General features: G+C 35.5%; 1 protein-coding gene across 11 annotated transcripts in view; it reads left to right on the forward strand.

The window, feature by feature from the left end:
- LOC308355226 (protein FRA10AC1) overlaps positions 1-13531 on the forward strand; it is a 70171-nt gene that overhangs the window by 8312 nt on the left and 48328 nt on the right. For all 11 annotated transcript variants that reach the window (XM_080823301.1, XM_080823308.1, XM_080823299.1 and 8 more), the window contains 5 exons: positions 277-361; positions 4857-4902; positions 7034-7147; positions 8327-8369; positions 12478-12596. In XM_080823301.1, coding sequence (XP_080679427.1) covers positions 277-361; positions 4857-4902; positions 7034-7147; positions 8327-8369; positions 12478-12596 — 407 coding nt within the window. The remainder of the gene's footprint in view (positions 1-276; positions 362-4856; positions 4903-7033; positions 7148-8326; positions 8370-12477; positions 12597-13531) is intronic.

Consider the following 13531-nt stretch of genomic DNA (forward strand, 5'->3'; position numbering starts at 1 on the left):
AAAAAGTAATACCTGAAAGTGGTTTTAAAAATGTAAATATTGCGAAACATGAAAAGGAGTAAGGCTCCTCTCCTCTGTCAATCTTCCAGTTTCCCTCCCTGAGAGAGCCACTATTAATAGTTAATATTCAGGTATTCTGTACACATGTAAGTAATAGGCCTCTTTTAAAACATTGATATTTATATCATATGTGTTGTTTATTTGACATTGCTTTCACGTGGCAAACTGTGGTTGAATTTCTAAATGTGAAAGATTTATGTTTTTTTATGGATCTAGGGAGAAGAAACTTGCAAAGAAATACTATGATAAATTATTCAAGGAATACTGCATAGCAGATCTCAGTAGATACAAAGAAAATAAGGTATGCCTTCCAAATATTTATAGAAAGTTCTTATTTAAGTACCATATTACTTTTTATTATACTATCACACCCCATATTATTCTTCTAAAGGTGCTAAATGAGGTAGGTTGCCCTGCATCTATGAAGTGTCATTTGGACAATTTAACTTCTGCAGCAAGAAATTTACAAAGGGCCCCTTAGTCAAGGGTGCTTTGTGAGCTGAGGCATGAATAGTCTAAAATTAAACACAAGTGGCTACTGGATCCTGTTTCATCCTAACTCTGGCTTAGGGCCTCTACTGATTATAATGAATGATTTGACACTGCAGAATGACGTCTTGTTTCACAGATGATGTTTGAAATTGATAGGCTTTTTTTTTTTCCCAAATAAATTACCATCTATAAAGAGACAGATGTACATCTTCTTTTATACCAATGTCTGTGCTAGTAGAATTAACTCTTATCAGTGCTATTTTATAATGGCAGATTTCCATTCCTGCTTTACATTAGTTACTTTACATTAGTTACTTTAGTTGATAGTAAAGTGATTTTTATTTCTATCTAAAATTTCACATTCGCAGCTAGAGAAAGTAACCTGAACAGATGATCTCAGTTTGAAATAGGGGAGGGAATGCTGTATAAATCTATGTTTTGGATAATGTACATTTGTATTAAGACAGATAATCTATTTAAAAAGTTATTTTAGATTTATTTATTATAAGAATTTCTTTTTCATTTAATTAGTTAAATCTCGAACCATGGTTGGTTTAATATTTTTTCCATAGTGCCTTTAATATGTGGGTTGCTTCACAATATTCTTATAGATAAGAGTGTCCAGTTTTACAACCTTGTTTACAAACCCATCCCAAAGACTTCCTTGGTTTCTTAGGAGCTATCTCTCCTCTCTGTACTAGTTATTGATCACAATAAATCCAAAAGGCACCACAGCAATTGGAGTTACTTGAAGTTACTACACTGCAAGTCAAGTATGAAATACAAATCTGTCTAGGAACGTATAATAAAGCAGTTTTTTCCATGCTAGCTCATTTGTTGATTGCTGTTCAGTATTTATTAAGGACTGGGCAGGGCACTGTGAATTAAAACATGACTGCCCTTCAAAAAAATCCCTATAATTTAGTTGAGGGGAGGAAGTATACATAAGACAATAACTAAGTATTTATATTCTCTATTTGAAAAACATATATTATTGGAAATCATACTTTAAAGAGGATAATTTTGAAACAAATTACATTTTCCTATTAGAACATGAGGAGTAGTTAGATATGAGGGTAAATCTAAGTAAGAAATCAGAAATAGGAAATGTGGAGTGAGGCAGATTTTTTTTTTTTTAAGGCCCGATTTTTAGGGGTAGTTTTCAAGCTCACAGCGAAATTGAGGGGAGGATACAAAGATTTCCCGTATGCCCCTTACCGCATATATATGAGGGGTATCTTTTCTAAGGGAAAAAGATGACTATTTTTTTGGCACACCATGTTTCAGTTAAGAATAGTGCCTTTGATTTCCTTGCAAGGATGCATTTTCTCATAATTTTATTTATACAAAGACAGTGTTTTATTCACTTGTAGTTAATCAGCTCCTCGCTCAGTGCCTATTACTTGGGGCATTTTTAGTGAATTCCAGCCTCTGTCCCACACACCTGTTCCCTTCCTTACTACTTCTTCCCTTTCATCATTGAGAATTTGGTTGGATTGTTGAATCAGTTAGGATTAGAACCTGCTGCAAGGACTGAAGCACTCCTAAGTAACTGACTTAAATGAGCTAGAAGTTTATTTTTCTTCTGCATAGAAGTCCAAGTATATGGTCGTGGAGCTTCGTGTTTTCAGGAAGTTAGGATCCATCTGTCTTACTGCTTGCATGTGTGATCTCTCTGTGCTAGCGGTAGAGTAAGAGAAGGAGGCTTAGCACCAAATCCTGCATAATTCCAGTGTTTAATTCAGCCTATCAGCAGGAAAATGTATGTCGGGCAAGAATATAAAAACACATTGAGGCAAAACCTCTATACAATCTTTAACTAATAGGTCATACTATGTTTGTTTATTATGTTTCTTATCCCCCTGTAAGATTATAACTTTCCTGATAATAGACACTATTTTAATAATCATCTTATATCTTCAGCAGAGTGCCAAGCCCAGTAAGTAGTTGCTTAATAATTATTTGTTGAATAGATTAATGAGTGGAAGGAAAAGTTGAGAAACTATTGATGTACACATTTGTCTGTGCTTCAGTGGGCATCCCAATATATATGTTGGATGGCAGGCAATCTTAACCTACATAAATGGGCTTAAAAGTAGAATAAAACAGAGTTATTTTGAACGTTTTATTTTTTCCTAGACTGGGGAGGGAGGTTATTTTTATTGGATTTTAATCAGAGTATTTTCAAATATTTGAGCCCCTAGTTGCATTTAAACTACAAAATTGCCTAATTCAAATAATAAGTGATAAAAATAGACAAAGTTAACCAGGCATTGAACAGTTCATCTGAATTATCTCTCATAATACAACAACCTATTGGACTGGGGTTTTTATGTATAAAAAGAAAGACTGAGAAGTTAAGAGACTTTTCAAGGCCACAGAGCTAGTTAATGAATGGTAGAGCTTCTGTTGGGTCTGCATGATTCTAGAACTGAGCTTTTAACCATTATAGTAAACTGAATACAAAATGAAATCATTTATTAAAAGTACAGAAAATTAGCCCATGAATATGAATGATCTCAAAAAGGCAGTGAAGAAAAATTATTTTTAGCCAAAAGAACAGTTATGTTTAGGAATCCGGAAGAAAGTTTAGGGCTCCAAAGGGTCCCTTTTCTCTTTTCTGTTCATTACTTTGCCAGTGGGGAAAGAGCCATACATGAATGAATGATTGTGGTTGTTTTCCAATAAAATGTCATAAAAAAGGCAGCAGGCCATAGTTTGCTAACCCCTAGGATACTATGTACCAGGTACTATTCTAAATACTTTGTGCATATTATCCCGTTCAAACTTCTTAATCCAAAGAAGTAGGTATTGTATTTTCTCTACAAGCTGAGGCACAAGAACATTAAATACCTCATCCAGTGTTATAAAGCCGTTAAGTGGTGCAGCTAAGATGTAAACCCAGACAATCCAACTCTTTTGGACTATAGTATATTGCCTCTTTGCTGTACCATATCCTCTTTTTTTTTCTGTCAGTGTCATAAAACAAGATACTTTTTATTAATTTAGGTATCTTGTGGCCTAGCACCTGTACCTTTTAATAGGTAGTTTAAAAGTAAAGAAGATTAATTCCTTAACAGATAAGTTGGTAATTATTCAAATGTTTTTTTAAACACCTGGAATCCTATAAGGAGAAAAAAACCTCTCACAATGAGAATTATGTTTGCTTCTTTTTTTTTATTTTAACTTTTTATTTTAATCACCCGGTGTTCATCACACATGCAGTTCTAATCTGCATCACCTGTTTCACCATCTCCACCCCCGCCCCCCACCTCCCTGCTGGTGTTTTAGAAGGTGTTTAGAATTAGAAGTGGTACCTCTTAATACTGTTTCACTGTAATCAAGTTTACCCTGCTGGTAACTACCAGTTCTCTATAGTTAAGAGTCTGTTTTTTAGTTTGTCTTTCTCTTTTTTTTCCTTTATTCATCTGTTTTGATTCTTAAATTCCACATGCGAGGGAAATCATACGTTATTTTTCTTTCTTTGACTGACTTATTTCACTTAGCGTTATACTCTAGCTCCTTCCATGTTGTTGCAAATGGCAAGATTTCATTTTTTATAGCTAAATAATACTCCATTTTATGAAGTAGAGGTCCTGTAGTGCCCTGCAGTATAGTGTCACCTGTTCTCCAGGCCTTGGTGCTTCTGGGAGTGTCTCCAATGTATACTACATGCATTCTGCTTTTGTGTCCTGACCACTTTGTCCTTCGGGGCAGTCATCTCTTTGCCTGTCACAGGCAGTGTTTTAACTAGGTGTGCTCTGGTCTGCTTGTGAAATGATACCTGTCACTGCCACTACTAGAACCCAGGCTTGCAAGACTCCTGGGTAGGGAGACATGGTGTGGAAGGGATTTGGGCTAGTTGTCTCGGGGGAGAGGGCCCACTGTGCTGGGACTGAGGCAAATGTGTCTGGGAAGCAGGGCTTCTCTGGAGCATGGGGGCCAGCAGGGTTTAGTGTGAGCAAGTTAGGTAGTGAGTGTCAGCCCTGTGCTGGTTTCCACAGGTGGCCCTGTGTTTATGCTGAGGGGCAGGGGAGGGAAATGGTGCTGGCCAGTTTCTTTATCCCCAGAGGGGTCTGTCTGTGAACACTGCCTTTCTGGGACATGCTCAGAGATGAGCAGCTAATTTCTGCATCGTGTTCCCCACGCACTCTTCAGATCACTGTTTCTATGCTGTGTATCCATGGGGTGTTTGCCCTGTCTTTTGTCCAAGAGTGGCCCCAGTGTCCTCTATGTTTAGATGTATATACAATTTCAATAGTGTTTAAATTTATGCTGGTATAAATGTAATTTTTTTCTCATAGTTTGGATTTAGGTGGCGAGTAGAAAAAGAAGTAATTTCAGGAAAAGGTAATTCTTTTTTTAAAGTTTTACTTTTTGGGCCCCTGGGTGGCTCAGTGGGTTAAGCCTCTGCCTTTGACTCAGGTCATGGTCTCAGGGTCCTGGGATCAAGCCCACATTGGACTCTCTGCTAGGCAGGGAGCCTGCTTCCCCTTCTCTCTCTGCCTGCCTCTCTTGTGATCTCTCTCTCTCTCTCTCTCTGTCAAATAAATAAATAAATAAATAAATGAAATCTTAAAGTTTTACTTTTTTATAAGATAAGGTTTTTTGTTATTATTGAATTGAAGTCATTGAGTTAAGATTATTTCTCATGTATATAATAAATGGTTATAAAAGTAAAATTAGAGACAATATATTCATGATATATGACTAGCAAAGGTCAGAATATAATGCTTTAGTGATTTTTACCTTTAAATTTTTGCTTTTAGAACATTCAATGGAGATTAAGTAGAAAATGTTTAAAGAGTTAAAGGAAACTAGTAAAGGATGAATACTTGAGTTTTTTCTTTTATCAACTTTTGAGATAGTGAGTAGGTATTATCGTATTCAGTCGAATCACATTTTGAATGTAGAGATTAAGTATCACTTTGAACTAATAGAATTTTTGAACAGGCTAGTTCTTAGTTTGGGATGTGTGGATCATTTACATCTTCCATAAATTGGGTGTATGTGTGAAGTATAAAACTGGATCTGCAATTAAAAAAAAATTAAGGAGTAGGAATTTATTTTTTTTTAGATGAAGGATCAGCCCTGAAGATACTCTAAAGGAGAAGGAAAAAGAACAAATTTAAAGCTAGTTTTAAGGGCGCCTGGGTGCCTCAGTCATTAAGCGTCTGCCTTCAACTCAGGTCATGATCTCAGGGTCCTGGGATCAAGTCCTGCGTCCAGCTCTCTGTTCAGCAGGAAGCCCCTTCTCCCTTTCCCACTTCCCCCTGCTTGTATTTCCTCTCTCACTCTCTCTCTTTCTCTGTCAAATAAATAAGTAAAATCTTTTTAAAATTTAAAAAAAAATAAAGCTAGTTTTAACTTTTCTTAGTATTACAGTTTAGTTTGTGTTTTTATCCAAACAATGAAAAATTACAAAATGTCTCACAGTTTTAAAATTTTGTACTTACATTAAAATGGAATTTTCAGGTGATGGTAAGTAATGCTGCCTTTGAAAAAATTGATGAGCATTCTTTAAGTTACTATAACTGAAAAAAAAGATGAGTTGGTAAGAGAAAGCTATTGCTCTGATTTAGAATTATAGTTTCGTTGCTGTTGTTACTGAACATGCACAGATTTCATGAACTATACATTTGGAATGAGTAAAAAAATGCCAATTTAGAAAAGTTATAGGCTGTTTGAACTAATAATTTTCAGAATTCATTTTGATAATTTCTTTTTGATAAAAACTTTAGATTTGTTTCTGTTTGTGCAAATAAATACAAGTTTCATCTTCTGTGAAAGTAAATAGTTGTTGAATAGTTTGTTTTTTTTTTTAAGGATCATCAGTGTTAGTCCTTTTTTACAGAATGGTTTAATAAAAATACAGTGAACATGATAATGTGCGGTTGATTATAGTGTCAGGTAACTCTTAAACTTAGAGCATTGGGTTTGATTACTTAGTCTACTTCATCTCAGAGTGCTACCATTTTAAAATATGCTTTAAGTGCCATTTTATGCTGGTACTTAAAATAGAAGCCATGAAGTTAATACTTAAAATAAGAATTTTAATCAATTTAAAAATTATTATTAAATATTAAAAAGGATTCACCCAGGTGTAAATACGTGTACTATGGAAATGTATTTATTCTTTTAGGGTATTATTGCGTTTTTTTTTAGTATTTCCATTTTCCAAAGTGTAAGATTTCCTAATCAGGGAGTTGCTGAAACCTTGATCTATACAGTGTATCAATCTCTTGAGCAAGAATTCTATAATTGATTTTTTTAATAACCTTTTCTTCACCTCTTTGATCTAATACCTGTATATACATTTGTTAAGTATACTATAGTTATTATGCTCAGTTATTTTTTTAATCCTGACTACCTAGAAGTAAGAATTATGTATGTAAAGAGCAAATTTTAGGAGTAATTCCAGATAGTACAGATAAACATTTGTCACCAACTGTCATAGCTAATATTCCTTTCTTTATTGCAGGCCAGTTTTTCTGTGGAAATAAATGTTGTGATAAAAAAGATGACTTGAAGAGTTGGGAAGTTAATTTTGGTTATATTGAGCATGGTGAAAAGAGAAATGCACTTGTTAAATTAAGTAAGTTGACTTCAGGTGGAATATAATTGATTTCTTCAAAGTTTATCTAGTAATTTAGATTTAAAAATATATAGACTAATTTAAAATTTAATTTAAAAAATTTGATGTGTCTTTCTGGAAGTGCTCTTTTTTCTGAGTTTCCCAAAGTGAGAAATATCTTTTGAGACTTCAGTTTTTTTACTCTCAGCATTATGGTGACATTTAGGTGAAACAGTTCTAATGCCAAATATAAACCTATAATTTGTAAAGCGATGACCTCTTCCTGTTAAGGAATATTGATGAGAATATCATCAGTGCAGAATAAGATGCAGAGTATCAGAAAAGGCAATGTAAAATCTCATGTTACCTGGTAGCCATATTGTTGTGTTGTGGACAATAAGTACATTCTTCGTGTCAATAAAGAACAAGTTTTAGGATGGCGTAATTGTTCTTGATGTCAGTCTTAAAAGCTTAGTAAGGTTTATAACCCAGAGTACAGCAGCTTCTCTTGATATGAATGTATTAGAATCTGTTGTTCCTTCTTTCCTCCCCCCCCCCCCGCCATAAATTAAACTAGTCTTATGTGTCAGCTTCTTCAGGCCATCACGTTAGCAACCTTCTCTGGGTCCTACATAAATGTGCTTCAGAGTTTTCTGCCTACTCTCTATAGGAGTCAAGAATTTCCTCATGTGCTACTACTTAATGCACACCAATGTAGAGGTTCCTCCTGGAAGTGTTCATGATAGGAAACTCAACTGCTGTGAACTGAGATTAAGGCAAAAGAAGAGGCCATAATCGTGGAACCTTTTGAAAAGTTTTTTTCTATTTGAAAACTCTGAAAGCATTCAGAGGAAGTAACTATAGCCACACTGTTGTTATTAGATATCTTTGATGTGAGACACACATTAATCCTATATATGAAACAGAATTTGCTTTTAGAATAAATTGACAGCACTTTTTTCTAAAGTAATGCTAGAATATTTTCAATTCTTCAAGCATTCTGCTAGCCTTTTTATTATGCATATGTATTTGTCGAGGTGGAGAGAATCAGATTGCTTTTTTGGATTGTTTTTTCAGATAATCTGTAAAAGGGATATAAGGAATAATGAGAATGTATGATATTAAAGGTAGAGTATCAGTATAATTCAAATTCAGCCTTTCAGTGGTGTCACTTTTTTTTTTTTTTTTTTTTTTTTTTAGGATTATGCCAAGAATGTTCCTTTAAATTAAATTTTCATCACAGGTAATATTATCCTGTAAAATGCTGTTGTTAATGTTTAGTAGTCTTGGACATAGTCACTTACCTGCACTGAATGTCTAAATGTGGCCTTAAGAGGTTGATGGTTTAATTTATTGTTTGTATGGAATATCTGGCATTACTGTGTGATACACCAAACACATATACCAGGAAACTGGAAATTTGCTATGCCTTACTCTAGCCAGGCAGTTTTAAACATGAAGACCTGTGCAGGGTGGTAGATAGATGCTAGAATTTTTAGTCTGGAGTCAACGTTCAGAAGCCATAATATTCTTGGAAACTGTATTGTAAAGCAGATTTCATAAAGTGTTTCTTAGTGTCTCATTAATTTTTTTTCTTTAAATTATTTAAATTTAAATGCAGTTAATTAACATATAATATATTATTTGTTTCAGGGTACAGGTCTGTGATTCATCAGTCTTATAATAATACCCAGTGCTAATTACAACACATACTCTCCCCGGTGTCCATCACCCAGTTACCCCACGCCCCTCCTCTCCAGCAACCCTTAGTTTGTTTCCCAAGACTAAGAGTCTCTTATGGTTTGTCTCCCTCTTGGCTTTCATCTTGTTTCATTTTTTCCTCTCTTAACCCTATGCTCCTCTGCCTTGTTTCTTAAATTCCACATATGAGTGAGATCATATGATAATTTTCTCTGATTGACTTATTCGCTTAGCATAATATCCTCTAGTTCCATCCATGTCCTTGCAAATGGCAAGATTTCATTTTTTTGATGGCTGTGTAATATTCCATTATATATATATATCATATCGTTATCCGTTCATCTGTCGATGGACATCTGGGCTCTTCCCATAGTTTCACTATTGTGGACATTGCTGCTGTAAACATTGGGGTACAGGTGGCCCTTCAGATCACTACATTTGTATCTTTGGGGTAAATACCCAGTAGTGCATTTGGTGGGTTATAGGGTAGCTCTATCTTCAACTTTTTGAGGAACCTCCATGCTGTTTTCCAGAGTGGCTGCATCAGCTTGCATTCCCACCAACAGTGTAGGAGGGTTCCCCTTTCTCCGTATCCTCACCAACATCTGTGGTTTAATGACTTGTTAATTTTAGCCATTCTGTCTGGTGTGAGGTGGTGTCTCATTTTGCTTTTGATTTGTATTTCCCTGATTGCAAGTGATGTTGAGCACTTTTTCATGTGTCTCTTGGCCATTTGGATGTCTTCTTTACAGAAATGTCTGTTCATGTCTTCTGTCCATGTCTTGATTGGATTATTTGTTCTCTGGGTGTTGAGTTTGAGAAGTTCTGTATGGATTTTGAATACTAGCCCTTTTCCTGATATGTCATTTGCAAATATCTTCTCCCATTCTGTCAGGTCTTTTTTGGTTTTGTTGACTGTTTCCTTTGCTGTGCAAAAGCATTTTATCTTGATGAAGTCCCAATAGTTCATTTTTGCTTTTCTTTCCCTTGCCTTTGGAAACGTGTCTAGCAAGAAGTTGCTGTGGCTGAGGTCAAAGAGGTTGCTGGCTGTGTTCTCATCAAGGATTTTGATGGATTCCTGTCTCACATTTAGGTCTTTCATCTGTTTTGAGTCTGTTTTTGTGTATGGTGTAAGGTAATGGTCCAGTTTCATTCTTCTCCATGTGGTTCCTATTTTCCTAACACCATTTGTTGAAGAGAGTGTCTTTTTTTTTTTTTCACTAGATATTCTTTCCTGCTTTTTTGAAGATTAGTTGACCATAGATAGAATTGAGGGTCCATTTTTGGGCTCTCTATTCTGTACCATTGATCTATGTGTCTGTTTTTGTGCCAGTACCATACTGTCCTGATGATCATAGCTTTTAATAGAGCTTGAAGTCCGGAGTTGTGATGCCACCAGCTTTGGTTTTCTTTTTCTTTTTCTTTTTTTTTTTTTAAGATTTTATTTATTTATTTGACACAGAGAGAGAGATCACAAGTAGGCAGAGAGGCAGGCAGAGAGAGAGTGGGAAGCAGGCTCCCTGCTGAGCAGAGAGCCTGATGTGGGACTCGATCCCAGGACCCTGAGATCATGACCTGAGCATAAGGCCGAGGCTCTAACCCACTGAGCCACCCAGGCGCCCCTGGTTTTCTTTTTCAACATTCCTTTGGCTCTTTGGGGTCTTTTCTGGTTCCATATAAATTTTAGGATTATGTTCCAGTTCTGTGAAAAAAGTTGATGGTATTTTGATAGAGATTGCATTGAATGTGTAGATTGCTCTAGGTAGCATAGACATTTTCACAATATTTATTCTTCCAGTCCATGAGTATGGAACACTTTTCCATTTCTTTGTGCCTCCCTTAATTTCTTTCATGAGTACTATATAGTTTTCCAAGTACAGATTCTTTGCCTCTTTGACTAGATTTATTCCTAAGTATCTCGTGGGGTTGGTCGCAATTATAAATGGGATTGACTCCTTAATTTCTCTTTCCTCTTTCTTGCTGTTGATATATAGAAATTCAACTGATTTCTGTGCATTGATTTTATATCCTGCCACTTACTGAATTCCTGTATGAGTTCTAGCAATTTTGGGATGGAATCTTTTGGGTTTTCCATATAAAGTATCACTTATATCTCATTTAAACAGTGTTTTCTTTGGAGTTTGTCATTCTTACAAAGTATTATATACCTTTATTCTCATTTCAGATGTTAAAATCAGGCCCCTGTCAAGTGAACTAGGATGTGTCTTTCATTTTGGGTGGGGGAGGAATATCAGTATTCTGCAATATGCACTATATATAAATAAGATAATGGCCTTTGAAACAAGACCCTGTGTATTCCTCTCAGCTTTTCCACTCACTAGTTGTCTTCTTTGGGCAAGGTACTTAACCTCTGTGAGACTCAATTTTATCACCTCTAAAATTGAGGATGTTGAGGTTATCATGGGGATTAATGAAAGTGCATGTAAAGTGCTTGATGTAGTGCCTGGCATATGGGAAGTTAAGCATAATGGGGTCCCTGGATTGAAGATGTTCAGACAAAATCTGTGACCTGCCGTTGTTGTGATGGTCTGGTTTCAAGGCCTGAATAACAGTTGAAAGTCTAACAGTGAGATTCTGCAACTTTATAAAATATATATGTCAGTATATTAATTTTAAAATCAGCTATGTTATAAATGTGCTTTATCTAGTATTTTAGTTATTAAAAATAAATATTAAGTAATGAATATTTTTTTAATTCTTAAAATTAGCAGAATTTTAAAGATTACTTGAATAGCCTAACTTTCATTTCCCATCTCCATCAGTGATCCTGAAAGGTACCAGAGAGTTTTTTTTGACCTTGACTTTCGAGCTCTGCTTCAAAATTGAATTGATTCTTATGAGAGGCAGAAAGTGGTTACTGCCTTAAATAGTCTTACAACATTTGTTATAAGTACCTTAATTTAGAAGGTCTGATGAGGAAGTTTCTTGAAACTCAGACTCTTTGTTGTCTCTTCATTCTCCTTCATGGTCCTAGTTTCAGCATTATCACCTTTTCCTATCTAGTATTTCCTTTCTTAACCAGTTAAAATCAATTGTTTGCCAACCATGGTACTGGCAGTCTTATAAACCTGGCCTAAAAGAGATAAAGCTACAGCAGTAAAAGGACAAATGGTCTAAAGTAGACATTTAAGTAAGCCCCTCTATCCCCTTTCCTTCATGCCTTTACTGTATTCTTTTATTCTTAACAGAAGAATTTTCTACTTAGTGGTGGTTTAGAGCTGTTACAGCGTTTCTTCTTATTTTCAAAGTATGTTTTTTTTTTCAAAGTATAGGTAACTATGAATTTAAATGGAGAGAAATGATGTTTGTTTTTGTAATTTAAAAAAAGGTGGCTAAATGATAGAAAATAAAAAGGAAATGAGTAAAACTATGATTTATATTTACTAAGGTTTGTGTATGGAACTTATAAAAAATGATTTCTCTCAGTTTTAGGCTTCATTATCTTACAGAATTGTCTTTAATTAATATACTAACCTAAGATATTTACAGACTTATTTAAGGCTTCCTTATGTTAATTACATTGTAAAAATAAGTTACTTTACCTGATTTGACTTTTGCTCATTGGTTCTTATTTTTCATAAAGGTCAGTTGGAAAAGTTAACTTTAATTTTATATTGTTTAACATAAAGGAGAAAAGAAGTCAAGTCAAAAAAAAGAAAGGATAAAACCAAAAAAGATTGTGAAGAGTCATCACGTAAAAAATCCAGATTATCTTCTGCAGAAGAGACCTCCAAGAAAAAGGAAAAAGGTACGAGGGAATTAAAATATATCTACTCACATCTTTTAACATGCAGTGTAATCCGCTGTATGTGTCAAATGTAGAATTTAATTGGTGAGTACATTTAGATTTCTGGGGTTTTTTGTTTTTTTTTTTTAAAGATTTTATTTATTTATTTGACAGACAGAGATCACAAGTAGGCAGAGAGGCAGGCAGAGAGAGAGGAAGGGAAGCAGGCTCCCTGCTGAGCAGAGAGCCCAATGCGGGGCTCGATCCCATGACCCTGGGATCATGACCTGAGCCGAAGGCAGAGGCTTTAACCCACTGAACCACCCAGGCGCCCCAGATTTCTGTTTTATACTAGTTGAAAGGGAGACGCCTGGGTGGCTCAGTTGCTTAAGCATACAACTTTTGATTTTGGCTCAGGTCATGGTCTTGGGGTTGTGAGATTGAGCCCCAAGCCAGGCTCTGTGCTGGGCATGGAGCCTGCTTAAGATTTTCTCTCTCCTCTCCCTCTGCCCCCCACATCCTGCTTGCTTTTTCTCTCTCTCTCTCAAATAAAAAAATAAATAAGCCTTATAGTTGAAACTGGTTGGGGAATTTATAAGATTTTTTTTTAAGAGAAGGGGGCAGGGGCAGAGGAAGGAAGAGAGAGAGAATCTTGAGCAGGCTCTGGAGCCTAGGACAGAGCGTGACTCTGGGCTTGATCTCAGGATTCCGAGATCCTGACCTGAGCCAAAAATCAAGAGTTGGATGTTTAAAAGACTGAGTCACCCAGGTGCCCCTTGATTGGGGAATTTAGATACGAATTTATAGCAACTCAAGAGTTTCAAGAACAATGTTGATTTTAATGCATTTTGGGCAGGTGGTAATAATATTGCAAATAACACTCATTACCTTGAGCAAGTCCCTGAACTTCTTCAGTTTTACATCCCTCATATAAATAGGGGGTTGTGAATATCTGG

This window comes from Martes martes (assembly GCF_963455335.1).
Source record: "Martes martes genome assembly, chromosome: 14".
Classification (NCBI taxonomy): Eukaryota; Metazoa; Chordata; class Mammalia; order Carnivora; family Mustelidae; genus Martes; species Martes martes.